Genomic DNA, 11,954 nt, shown 5'->3' with positions numbered 1-11,954 from the left:
ACTCTGGAAACAGACAATTTGTTGAAATGTTATTACCACTGATTTGCAAAAATGGGGAAAAAGAGAGAATTTGGACATAGGAGCAAACAGAAAAAGTGTAAAATTCAAACTGACCGCTATAACCTGATTTTAGAAGTTGAAGATGTGTCTGCTCTGAGAGCCATGCCCTGTTTACACGTACATGGTTATTTTTAAAAACTATGAGATTTCCCTTTGTTTGTGCCCTTCGTTTACACGCAAACGGAGAATTTGCCTCTTAACAGGATTCTTTCTAAAAACTCCAGCCAGAGAGGAGATTTTGGAGAACTTTGTTTGCACGTTTGCATGTAAACTGAGATAAACGGAGGTTTAGGCAGCCGAGGAAGTGAAGAGAGAGGAAGTGATTCGTTGCTGTTGTTGCTATTTTTGGGATTCTGATTGGCTAACGTGGGCTTGAGCATCTCGTTACACTGCCACTTACAGGTTTGGCGTGCTCTTGATGGCATATATACACGGGTACGTGTAAACGAACACTTTTCTGAAAACTGACAGCTGTGCACAATGTTATTTTTGAAAACGGAGAGGTTGAAATATCCGTTTATGAAAATAGCCGGCCACGTGTAAAGGTAGCACCAGTCTGACTCTTCAATGACACCTATACTTTCTTTATGTACAGTATTCAACGCTCTGTTGTAGAGACAGCCATTAAGTTTTGGCAATTGTTCTAAAATGCTATGTTTGGGCACTTTGTGTTGGATTTACTGTAAAAATAAGCTGTCTACTATAGGAAAAGGAACATCAGTTTAATGTCAAATCGTTGTAAATATGCACTGCACATGAACATTTTTTTAGGATTTCTTTTTTTCTGGCCCTTACAGTGCTCACTGGATATAGGAACTTCAGAAAGTAGTCAATATATTATGGAAAAATATGGCAGCTAATCCAGTGTTGGCGGACCTCAAATTGTCAGTATTACTTAACAACAATCAGCTTCACGCACAAAAGGAGGGACATGCTTATTGTACCTTTTATTTAAATGTTGATTTTTAAATAAATCATAAAAAAGAATGAGTGGTACACTGCTGTTTGGAATGCTGCCACAGACCTTCAATGGCTGCTGCCACAGTTCTGCTGACCACTGGAGATGTTTTTTTTTAAATGAATATCCAGTAAAGTATTACTTAATTTTCTTATCAGACTTTTGACATTACAGAGAAAATGTCTCTTAATTTGTTTCCCTAATATGACAAGCTTTTAGCAGCCTGGCATGTCACTTGAATCAAGAACGAATGTATAAATCTTTCCTTTAGGGAAAACGAAGATCTGAGAAACATTTTGTGTGATGAGAAAAATGACTCAAAAATGAAACAGTGTTCTGTATATTATTAGGATTATTTGGGGACAGTTCACGTTAAAAGGCATCTGTCTGAAATAGGAATGTTTGTATAGTATCGCACGAAAAGTTATGCACACTAAAACGTATGATATTATACGAAAACTAGGAGACCGCCGGCTGGTCACGTGACATCGGCTACAGTTGTGAATTGTTTAGGCCGATACAGAGCTTTGTGACGCGGCTACAGACCTCCGTCACAGCTTGTCGTATCAGCAGCAGTTGGTAGATGTGTTTATCCGCTACAGAGCTCTGCGACACTGGCTCCGTCAGGTCAGCGGAAGTTAGTGGTTCAGTTACATACGAATAGGTGACTGTGTGCCGGGTACAGAGCACTGCAAGCTGCCGATCATTGTTGGTGGTTCAGTTAACCGAGAATAGGTGACTGCGTGCCGGGTACAGAGCACCGGGAGCTACTGGTCGTAGCTAGTTCTCCGTCAGGTCAGCGGTAGTTGGTGGTTCAGTTACCCGAGAATAGGTGACTGTGTGCCGGGTACAGAGCACCGGGAGCTACTGGTCATAGCTAGTTCTTCGTCAGGTCAGCGGTAGTTGGTGGTTCAGTTACCCGAGAATAGGTGACTGTGTGCCGGGTACAGAGCACCGGGAGCTGCCGGTCGTTTTGGCAGAGATTGCGGTTAAGTTTAGGCAACAAAAAGTAAGTGTTACGCGACGATGAAAGTTAAGTTTAGGTACCGAAACGACTAGTTAAGTTTAGGAAAACGATTGTGGTTTGAATTAAAACACTCCCAAGGAACACGTATTTCCTGGGTGAAAGTCTTTTGTTTTCCCTGGGAAGCGAACTCCGCTTCCTGGCTTGAAAGTCTTATAACGCCAGCCGCGTTCTTATACAGCAAAAAAGAAAAACATGGAAGTCATACAAATTACAGTGCTTAATTTTTTCATAGATTTTCGAACGTATGGTTCATGAGAACAGGCTGAACATAATGTAGTTTAAGTATAACTGATTTATTTGACTTTCTTCTGAGCTGAATGCAGGCTTTGGTTTAGGAGTTCTTAATTATCGTCCTGTCTGTGGTAAAAATGAAAGAGAAAAAACATTGCTTGCATGACACTTCTACTTTCAGCCTTCTTGCTATCACAATTAACGAGCTGAGGTACTTTATATGGCTTCATTATTTTCTTCAATAAAACTAATAAACAGTTAAGACATTTCCAACAAGCATTCAAATAACTTTATTGACCATTAACCTACAATCTTTTTTATTACCCTCCTGCTCTTCTTCCATATTCCAAAGTGGTGCATTCATGCAGTCTGAATTCAAAGGTGCCTCCTCTCAGACCATTAACAATATTCAGCCATGCAGAATGTAGTGTGTTTAAATTATTCCACTTAAATATTCAAGAATGTCTTCCGAGGCATTGTCAATGACTCCTGGCACAGTGGGTGATTGATTAGATCCTTGTTAGCTGCACCAGTGAGATGGCTGCAGGGATGTCAGCTGGTCTGTTGATCTGTTTTGGTCCAGACTGAAATATCTCAAAATCTACTGGATGGATTGGAATTAAATTTGGTACAGACATTGGTGGTCCACCGTGGCTGAATCCTGAGGACTTTTGTGATCCCCTGACATTTCATACAGCGCCAGCTGCAGGTCAACATTTCTTCCGGTCGAACGCTTCATGAGAATACCTCTGAAGCTTATTGCTGAATCCTGATTGATGATAATATAGCATGTTAACATTAGCATGCAGTGCAGCTGTGCAGAGGTCTGACAAACTACAGCTTGAAGTAATGGACGTTGTAACAAATCAGCAACAAAGGACTGAGCCTGATAAGCTGTCAGTGGTCGCCGAACTAAGGATAAACCCTTTTGATTTTCAACATGACTTGTCCTCAGTGCCACCCTCATTGTCCCACTAATGGTAAGGATCTTTAACATAGCAAAAATAGACTCTCAAATGTTCAGTCACCCAACTATTTTGTTTTCTGGTGTGTAAGCATTTCAATCTCAGGGGCTGCTTACGTGGATAGAGGCAATATGTCTTTCATGAATCTGGCTAGTAAATGCGCCATTTAGTGGAAGCTTTCACCTAAAAATTCTACAGCCTCATAAATGCATGTGATTCCAGCCTGTCAGGCCAGAAGACATCAGACCCTGTCAGTGTTAAGAGCTTCCTCCATCCACTGTGCGGAGCAGTTTGGACTTCCTACAGTACTGTATATTGAAGTCACTTCCTAACACTGAGGATGGTCATCTGTAGACACTCCTCCTTCAGAGCCACCAGTTCTGTCTTGTAGCTGTTTGTCTTGTCTCCATCAGCGTACACACAAGGCTGCTTCTTGGCTGCCAGCGGCGTGTCGAAAGTCACTGAACCAGCATTGAGCATGTCGGCGTTTGACGGTGAGGAAGAGGAGCGCCGTTTGCAAGCTGCAGAAAGTAAAGCTGAGAGAGCTCGGCCAACGTCGTGCCTCGCCCCCTCGTTGACAAAACAGTACAAAATGGGGTCGGCAACGCAGTTGAGGCTGGTCAGCGCCAATGATACATGGTACGCTGCAAACAAGCTCTCCTCTGAGCTGCAGTCACATGGCTTCTTTAGAAACATGACACTCCGCACCAGCAGGAGGATGTGGTACGGTCCAAAGCAGAGCAAAACGATCAGGATTAGACTCAACGCCAGACGCTGAATTTTGGCCTTTTCCTGACGCTCTGTTGAGACGTTGCAGCGCACTGCTACCAGGATCCCACGGTAGGCGACAAGCATGGCTGTCCATGGAGCGAGAAAGCCCAGAAATGTCCTGTAGAGGTTCATCCCTGCCACCCAGTCCTGCATGGGATACTTCTCAAAGCAGAAAGTGTGGTTGAATCGATCCTGGAAGAGCTCATCGTGGAAGAGAGGAGCAGAGTTGGCTACAATCTCAATTGTCCACACCATGATGCTGACCAGGATAGCTGCAGGATGTTCAGCAGAGGAGAGGAAAGAAGAGGAGTGAGAAATGTTCAACTTTGCAGCAACTTCTGTGTGATTATTGTATTGAAAGAAAACTGGTTGCTCTGAAATGAGACACATAAACGCAGCTAAAAGAGTCCTCAACTTTCAATTGATTGAGTGACACAGTTGCCCAATCCCAAAGTCCGGACTCACAGACTCACAGACTTTGGTGCGCATTCTCGCGAAATTCGTAAGGGCTTAGGGTTGTCCCAATGTCGAATTTCAAAGGGCGTGAGGGTTTGAGTACACACTTACCGAGCCCTTTCCGTGAGTCTGCATCGATGCAGACTTCACCAAAGGGAATTACCCACAGTTCAAAGCGTTGTGACGTTTACCGCGGAGACCGTATGGAAATCAGGAAATTACAAAGGTAAACAACAGCACGACACGCGGCCACGGAACAGACCAACCTGTTTTCCAGCTTGTAAAACAAGAGCTTGAAATAATGTGGAATCACGCAGCCGTCTCCTGTGCCTTGGCCGTGTGCAAAGCCACAAACTTAAAATGAAAATTCCCAAACCGGCAAGTGTCAGCAACATCTTTTTTATTAAACGTCACCAAGGTAACATGTGATCTCGTGTGAAGTGCTGTCCCAATCCCATTTATACCTATTTGAGCCCATGTGGCCTCACACACTCACTCACTTAGCACCTGAGATCAATTAAGTCTGTGAGTCTTTAGTCCTTAGTCCTCAGGGCTCACTTTGGGATTGGGCCAGTGTATCTAAGTAATACTTCATTTCACCAAACAGTAGGCTGAATACCATCTGTTTTAAAGACAATTTTTATCTACAGGATACAATACTTTATGAAATGGTATTTGAGAGCCTCATTGTGACCCATATAAAGAGTTTCCATTCAAATTATTTTTCCAATTGGGGTAAAAAAAAAAAAGTCCCAATTTCATAATTGTTTTTCTAGAAAAGCTGTTTTTTGAAATGGGCTTAAGGTACGTATCATTACATATTATTAAAAGTAATGACTTCAGCAGACATCCTTTTAATTAGTTATTTATAGAAATTTCTTTTGACATGGAAATGATCTTATCTCTACACAAACTTAATTTCCTGCTATGTCAGGGAATGGCAGATTTGAAAACACACATCCACTCAGCGGGCTCAGCAGCAGCACAATTTGAGGAAATAATCATCAAATGCTTCTTTATCCTGCAAAAACAGGATGAGATGCAGTACCCCATTTGTCAGATTTGAAAGCACTGACTCATTTTACTGGAGCTTTTCCTTCCAATAAATGTTTCATTTTAGATTCATCCACCAGAAGTGCTAATGACGTAATTACATCTCTTTAACCAAGCTTAACTAAAGCATAATTCATTTTGATTAGTTTTAGCATTTGTTTTATTACGTAAAAAGGAAAAGCCAATCCTTAACCCAACATACCTGTTTTGATTCGTCGAACCTTGCCGAAGCGCAGTGGATATGCCACGGCCAGGTACCTGTCCAGTGATATACAGCAGAGGAAGGCGATACTGACGTAGATGTTGGTGTAGAAGATGAAGCCAAATAGCTTGCAGCTCTCCTGACCGTGGATCCAGTCATCGTGCTGCAGAAAGTAGTCGATCCACAGAGGAAGAGTAATGATGTACAGGAGGTCAGCCACTGACAGGTTGATCAGGTAGATGCCAAGCTCATTGCGTTGCCGTACCTGGAGGGACGAATGTGATGAAGGGAAGGAGGGGAAAGATGAAGGGAGGAAAGGATAGGGAGGCAGGAGTAAGAGTTGGGTGAAGAAGACAAATGGATGAAAATAGCAACAATGTGCAACAATAGAGAGGGTTTAGAGTGTTTTGTTCAACTTCTGTGCTTTTAGTTAAGTTAAACCGTCAGGAAAAGATGAGGACTCATGCAGTGTCTGTGTCTGCTTTTTTTGCACATTTTTAAAACGTGACAGAAAATGATGTGTGTATTTCCATGAGCTGTAAATCATTTAGCCTTGTGAATGTCAAAACATGGAAGAAATGCAAAGTCTTTAAATGACTGATTATGTCTGAATGTACTATTGTTGTATAGTGTCTCATACAGATGAATATATCCAATGCCTTTAAAAACAAAGAAGTGCACTTAGTAATATACTGCCACTCATGAGCGTACAACCACCACTTGGGCTTGTAAATGAGAGAGAGATGGACAGATATTTCGCCAGCAGCAGTTAAACTTGTCCATTTCATAGCTTCCATTAAGTTTTTCAGCGTTTTTTTGTCAGCACTTGGATTCACATCCAGCTACTAGGAGACAGTTCTGTTTCCCATGCAGTATTCATATTACAATGTTATTATTTAAGCAGCATGTTTAAACTGCCCTGGTAAATAAACGGCACGCCAAGTATGGCTCAGGTTTTGGATTCAGTTCAGGTGTTGTGATTTACAAAGCTGGTAGCTCTCAGCAATGCAGTTAATGCTGCCGAGCAATGAAGGGTGTGTAGGAACTATAATAACCACAATGCACCTATGACACAGTGCACCTGTGCTTCAAGTTGTGCTGTGCTTGGGCCAGGGCTCAAACTGAATGTAGAAAGTGGGTGTTTAGAAGTTGGAGAAGTGGCCTTGATGCTGAGATGGAAGCAAAAAAATATGTTGAAATGTCACTCACTTTTATGAGTTGGTGAACTTTCTCGAATGAAAAGTCAATAACAATTATGTCTGCTGCTGCCAAAGTAAACTGACAGTCTGTGGGAAACACTGGAAATGTTTTATGCTGTATGAGAAAATATCACCAGTGCTCTGTTGACTGTATGTAGCTAACCATGTCAGACATGTTACATGGAAAGGCTGTCATTACACAGTGAAATTTATGTTACCTATTACTTTATAGTAACAGTAATTAGTTACAAAACTCATTACATGACTTCCCTTCTTCTGTCATTTACAGAAAATCAAACATTGTTTAATGAGCAGCCAGCCCACACATTAAAGCTGCTACTACTACTACTACTAAGTGTTGCCCTTGCTTCACACATGAAAGCAGGGACTGATTTTAATAATTAATATTTAGGTTATAAAGTAGTGTATAAAAAAGTACAAAATCATCTGAGCTAGAACTCATTACATTACTTGTTATTTATCTAAAACTAGTACAGTGCCCGTTGAAAATGTGCCTGTTTGGAACGGGCCGATTGCTTGGCCTGTGGCATTGATGCTTGTAGAATTACTTACAGAAGGACCCCAGACCACTTAATATGCAACTCCACTGTATAGCCTTCTGCTTACTTACAGTCTAGGCTACTAGAGAGAGAGAGAGAGAGAGAGAGAGAGAGAGGGGCGGTGTTGTCTCGTGTCGTATGATCGTTAACGAATTTAACACTTCAGCAGAAGTGTTAATTTCCATACAGGTTTAGTGGCTTGACGGTCAACGGGGAAGTAGGGGATTTGATTCGCGGGGGCATTTTGGCAACGGTAATGTTATTAGTGTTGTAAGTTTTATTTAATAAATAGCCCGACCCGGGTTGAGTCTGATGAAAAGTGCTGTTTCTGCCCAGTTCAACTCTGAGATTTTTCTTGCATTGCACAGCGCCGTGAAGGAATAATCTCCGAGATTACGTCATGTTGTGCCTCTGGTTAGAAGTGGTGAATGTAGGCTACAGCTCACAGCAACTTAATACGATAGAGTTTCTGGCTTTTGTTTGATACTTAGTGTTGGCAGTAATATCCAGCAATCATGTAATGTTGGATGTAACGTTGGAAGCAGGAAAAACTGTATTGGAGTCCCCCCTGCTATTAAGCGTTCTGTGTGTGGGGTCTGCGTGTGACGTGCAGGTTCCCCCCAAAGACAGACACACACACGCATACATACAGATACGTCTCGCTTTAGTAGATACAGTAGATGCCACTATATTAGCTGCGTGTGTGTGTGTGTGTGTGTGTGTGTGTGTGTGTGTGTGTGTGTGTGTGAGTGTGTGTCCTCCTCACCTGCATGTAGGCTGCCCACAAGGCCATGCAGTTGGTGGGCAGCCCCAGAACGATGACTATGATGTAGAGCGTGGGCTGGAAGAACTGGTCCACCTTACTGTCCACATCACAGAAGGTGATGTTGCACATTGTCACGTGTGAAATGCTCCGAGTGTGTTTGTGAGTGTGTGCAGGTGTGGGATGTGTGTGTGTTCAGCTCCTCTCAGCTCTGAGTGTCCCTCTGTAGTTTCACTATATTCCAGCTCCAGCAGTTTGACAGTGACATGCTGACTCTGGTGTTCTGCTCGGCTACCACACGGCTGTCTGACGTGAGCAACAGAAGACAAGAGAACTGTCATGTCCGGGGCATTTCATGCTTCATGTTTTCTAAAATCACTATCCTTCTCGCCCAGGGGCCTTGCCATGTTGTAATCCTCATTCACGCTTCATAGCCAGCCCCTGTGTCCCTCAACATGGAGGAAAAGAGAAGAACGGAAGGAGCGAGGGATAAAATGTAGCGAAATAAAATCTGCCTTATCGACGCTATGCCAGGCCTCCTGCGCCTGTACAGAGCCTCATCAATCTTTTAGAGATTAGAGGTCTGCCAGGTTTTACTCTAAAAAGGAGAGGCTGAACATCAATGTGTGTGTGTGTGTGTGTGTGTGTGTGTGGGTGTGTCTCAAGGTCCCGATGACACACAAAACTCCTCAGGGATGCTTGCGCTAAAACACAAGAATGGCTTTACAGAGCTTCACCACTATGGAGCCAAGAGGCCATCCGTTTACTGTGGACTGCAGAACATCATCTGCAAGAGAAAGAAAGAGAGACAGACAGACAGACACAGAGAAAGAAAGAGAGAGAAAGACAGACTGTTAAATGATGTTGCTTTATAATTAAACGTACTACAAAACAAAACAAAGACTAAATGTATTTATTGCATATGACATGATCTACCTAAAATAATAGAACTAAAAAAAAGTGACATGAATAAGATAAATAGGACTGAGATAACAGGCCATTCCTAGCTATTTAATGTATAAATGCAAGTTTAACTATTGTGTCTTGTCTGACAGCATCATATATCTGTATGAGCTGGTCTCAGCTCCTTATCAAAGCTGAATTATTCAAACCCAAGACCATACAAACAAATGGAACTACAGTATTGTAGATGTCTTGTACATCATTTTCTACACGCTGACAGTTTTGAGTATCTTTGGAAACTGGAATTTTAATTAAAAGTTCTTTGGATTTGGACAATGTGTGGCTGAACAACAGTAACTTAAGTAATAAAGTTAACTGAACACGATGCTCTTTGTGCAGCAATTTACATCCTCCAGTGCTTATACCATTCAGGAATGGAGATATAAACAGAAAATCTGTCAAGACTGCAGTTTGTCCTTCATTTTGCCTGCTTGCCTTGTCAGATGCCAAGCTCTCCTTACACCCCAACCATTAAACTTTGTGTTACATTTCCTGTATTTATTTGCTGTGCTCTACATTTAGTTTACATACACTTTAAACGCACTAGGATTTCTTGTCACAAGACTCAGACCTGCAGTTAAGCGTTTGGTTATTTGAAGTGAGTGGAATCCCTCTCGCGGTGAAAACAAACCACTCCAAACTGCCTGGAATGAACACACCCTCAACACATACAGTCAGACCCTTTTCTCTCGGATATATTGGATTATTTTGCGCCGATGGACTGAGATACAGTAGAAATGTAAGAAAGAGGCACAGAGGGGAAGACTTTATGTAACAGGTACAGTGATGCAGCAACAGTTTACCTGGGTGACATTTGTCCAGTGACTTTCTAACATCTGGTATGATAACACAGAAAATGCTGACCCGCCGTACAGGCTCTAAAATACCTTGCTTAGAGTGCCAACAGAGTCCAGGGCATATGATAAGCATTATGAAAGTATTCATATAAACATGAATATGCATGTACAGTAGGTAGGTAGAGAGAGAGAGAGAGAGACAGAGCAGGATGGCAGCTCAGTTCCTGTTTCACTTCTCGACTTCTCACTTTACAATCCGAGGTCAACTTCTGTTTATACATCTTGGGCTGCTTCAATATTTTTGCATAACGGCTGATACGAGTCCACATATGCTTTCAATCACTTTACCGTAACATGTTGTAAGCACTGGGAAGTGCCTTCCTTCAGAGTTTATGTATGTTTCAGCTTCTTTTCATTCCTCTTAGATCAGTAGATATCAGATTACAATAGTAATGATTGGCTAAACCATCAAGTTAAATAGATGGACCGCAGGCCCTTTGCTGCCGATGGCCCACTGATTAGGGTAACGCTGTTTTGTTGTATGGTGTCATAGCAACGACACGCGTGCTGACGGAGTATGTCAGGTTCAGAAGGGGGAGTGGGGAGGGCAGCTTAAACCGATCATAGCCCGGTTAAGGTTTATACATGGAGGGATACCCTGGTTACTAAAGGAGTTCTCTCCCTCTGTTTACCGGGTTATTAGAACTCTGATTTTAACCGGGGTAAGGTGTTTACATGGCGTTTGAGAAGTTAGGGTATTGCCTTAACCGTTCGTTAATCGTTTTTTTAAACTGCATGTGAACACACTATGAAGCAAGGTAGCCCTTTTCCAAAGAAAATGGCAGGCACACTGAGTCAGTGTTCACTTCCTGGCTAAAAGTCCCAGCAAGAGCCTTCAGAGATGTCTGTCACCACACATCAAAACAGTTTAAAGATCTGTGAAGGAAACAGCTTCAGGTTGTGATAATGTGACAGTCGCTGGTGTGGAACAGTTACTTTGGACAGAGCTGACCACGTGCATAATAGGCAAATAAACAAATGGCAGTAACCGCACACATTAAGTTAGGTCATTTCTAAAGTGGCCTTGTCAAATAAGTTTTGTTTGGGGAAACACCCATGTTGATAAGCTGAACCACAACTGGCTCCTAACTCTGCGGTAATCTGTTATCTCACCCATCAGCACCACAGAACAGAGGTATTTGACTGTTAAGAGGTTTATTTGGTTAATTGTTTTTACCAAAAAGGTCTAACATTGGAAGTACCATCAACCTACAATTTTCACAAAAACTGGTTTGCTTTGTAAGCATTCCACATGTTCCAGTTGTGTCGATGGTTTCACTGTCAGCGCATAACAAGCTTGAGGTAAAGTGTCTTGATTTTCCTTCAAATTCCCTAGAAAGGTTTGTTTGTACTGTTCCACATCCCATGTTCCTCAGCTGTCTCACAGTGGAACGCTAGCTAGTCTTTGTTTTTACCATTTTAGGGAAACTTCATTCTTTCTCTAAAGGTTTTAAGGACCATTATTGGAGGTTTTTCGTGATTGTGATTCTAATTCCATAACAGAAATGCTCCCTCTAGCATTCCTGTTGCAAGTAGTTTAATTAACTTGAGTTGATAAAATAAATATAGAAATAAAATACCAGTATCTTTTTTAAATTGTACTTAAGTACAGTACTTGAGTAAATGTAATAAGACACTTTTTAACTCCAATTCTATGTTTTGAACCAAAGTAACTTTCTGAGAATTTAGAACACGAGTCAAAGTGTGAAGTTCTCACCCTGCAGTCACAGCACACACACTGAGATCGCATCTGTCACCACCGAGCACCACAGAGTGACCTCACTTCCTTTTTAGATACACATGCCAGTGACAAAACCACTGCCAAGTAACCTTATCACTTAAAGGTCCAATGTAAGAATTTCTCCCATCTAGTGTTGAGATCATATCAT

General features: G+C 42.0%; 1 protein-coding gene across 1 annotated transcript in view; it reads right to left on the bottom strand.

Annotated features, from left to right (window-relative positions):
• Positions 1-536: 536 nt before the first annotated feature.
• gpr4 (G protein-coupled receptor 4) overlaps positions 537-11,954 on the bottom strand; it is a 58,182-nt gene continuing 46,764 nt past the window's right edge. The window contains exons 2-4 of the mRNA XM_028573453.1: positions 8,249-9,032; positions 5,724-5,988; positions 537-4,284 (exon numbers count right to left, since the gene is read on the bottom strand). Coding sequence (XP_028429254.1) covers positions 3,563-4,284; positions 5,724-5,988; positions 8,249-8,377 — 1,116 coding nt within the window. The 5' untranslated portion in view covers positions 8,378-9,032 and the 3' untranslated portion in view covers positions 537-3,562. The remainder of the gene's footprint in view (positions 4,285-5,723; positions 5,989-8,248; positions 9,033-11,954) is intronic.

Source organism: Perca flavescens, chromosome 3 (assembly GCF_004354835.1).
Source record: "Perca flavescens isolate YP-PL-M2 chromosome 3, PFLA_1.0, whole genome shotgun sequence".
In the NCBI taxonomy this organism is placed as follows: Eukaryota; Metazoa; Chordata; class Actinopteri; order Perciformes; family Percidae; genus Perca; species Perca flavescens.
The sequence above is the reverse complement of the archived record's forward strand: the minus strand, read 5'-3'. Positions and strand labels throughout refer to the sequence as shown.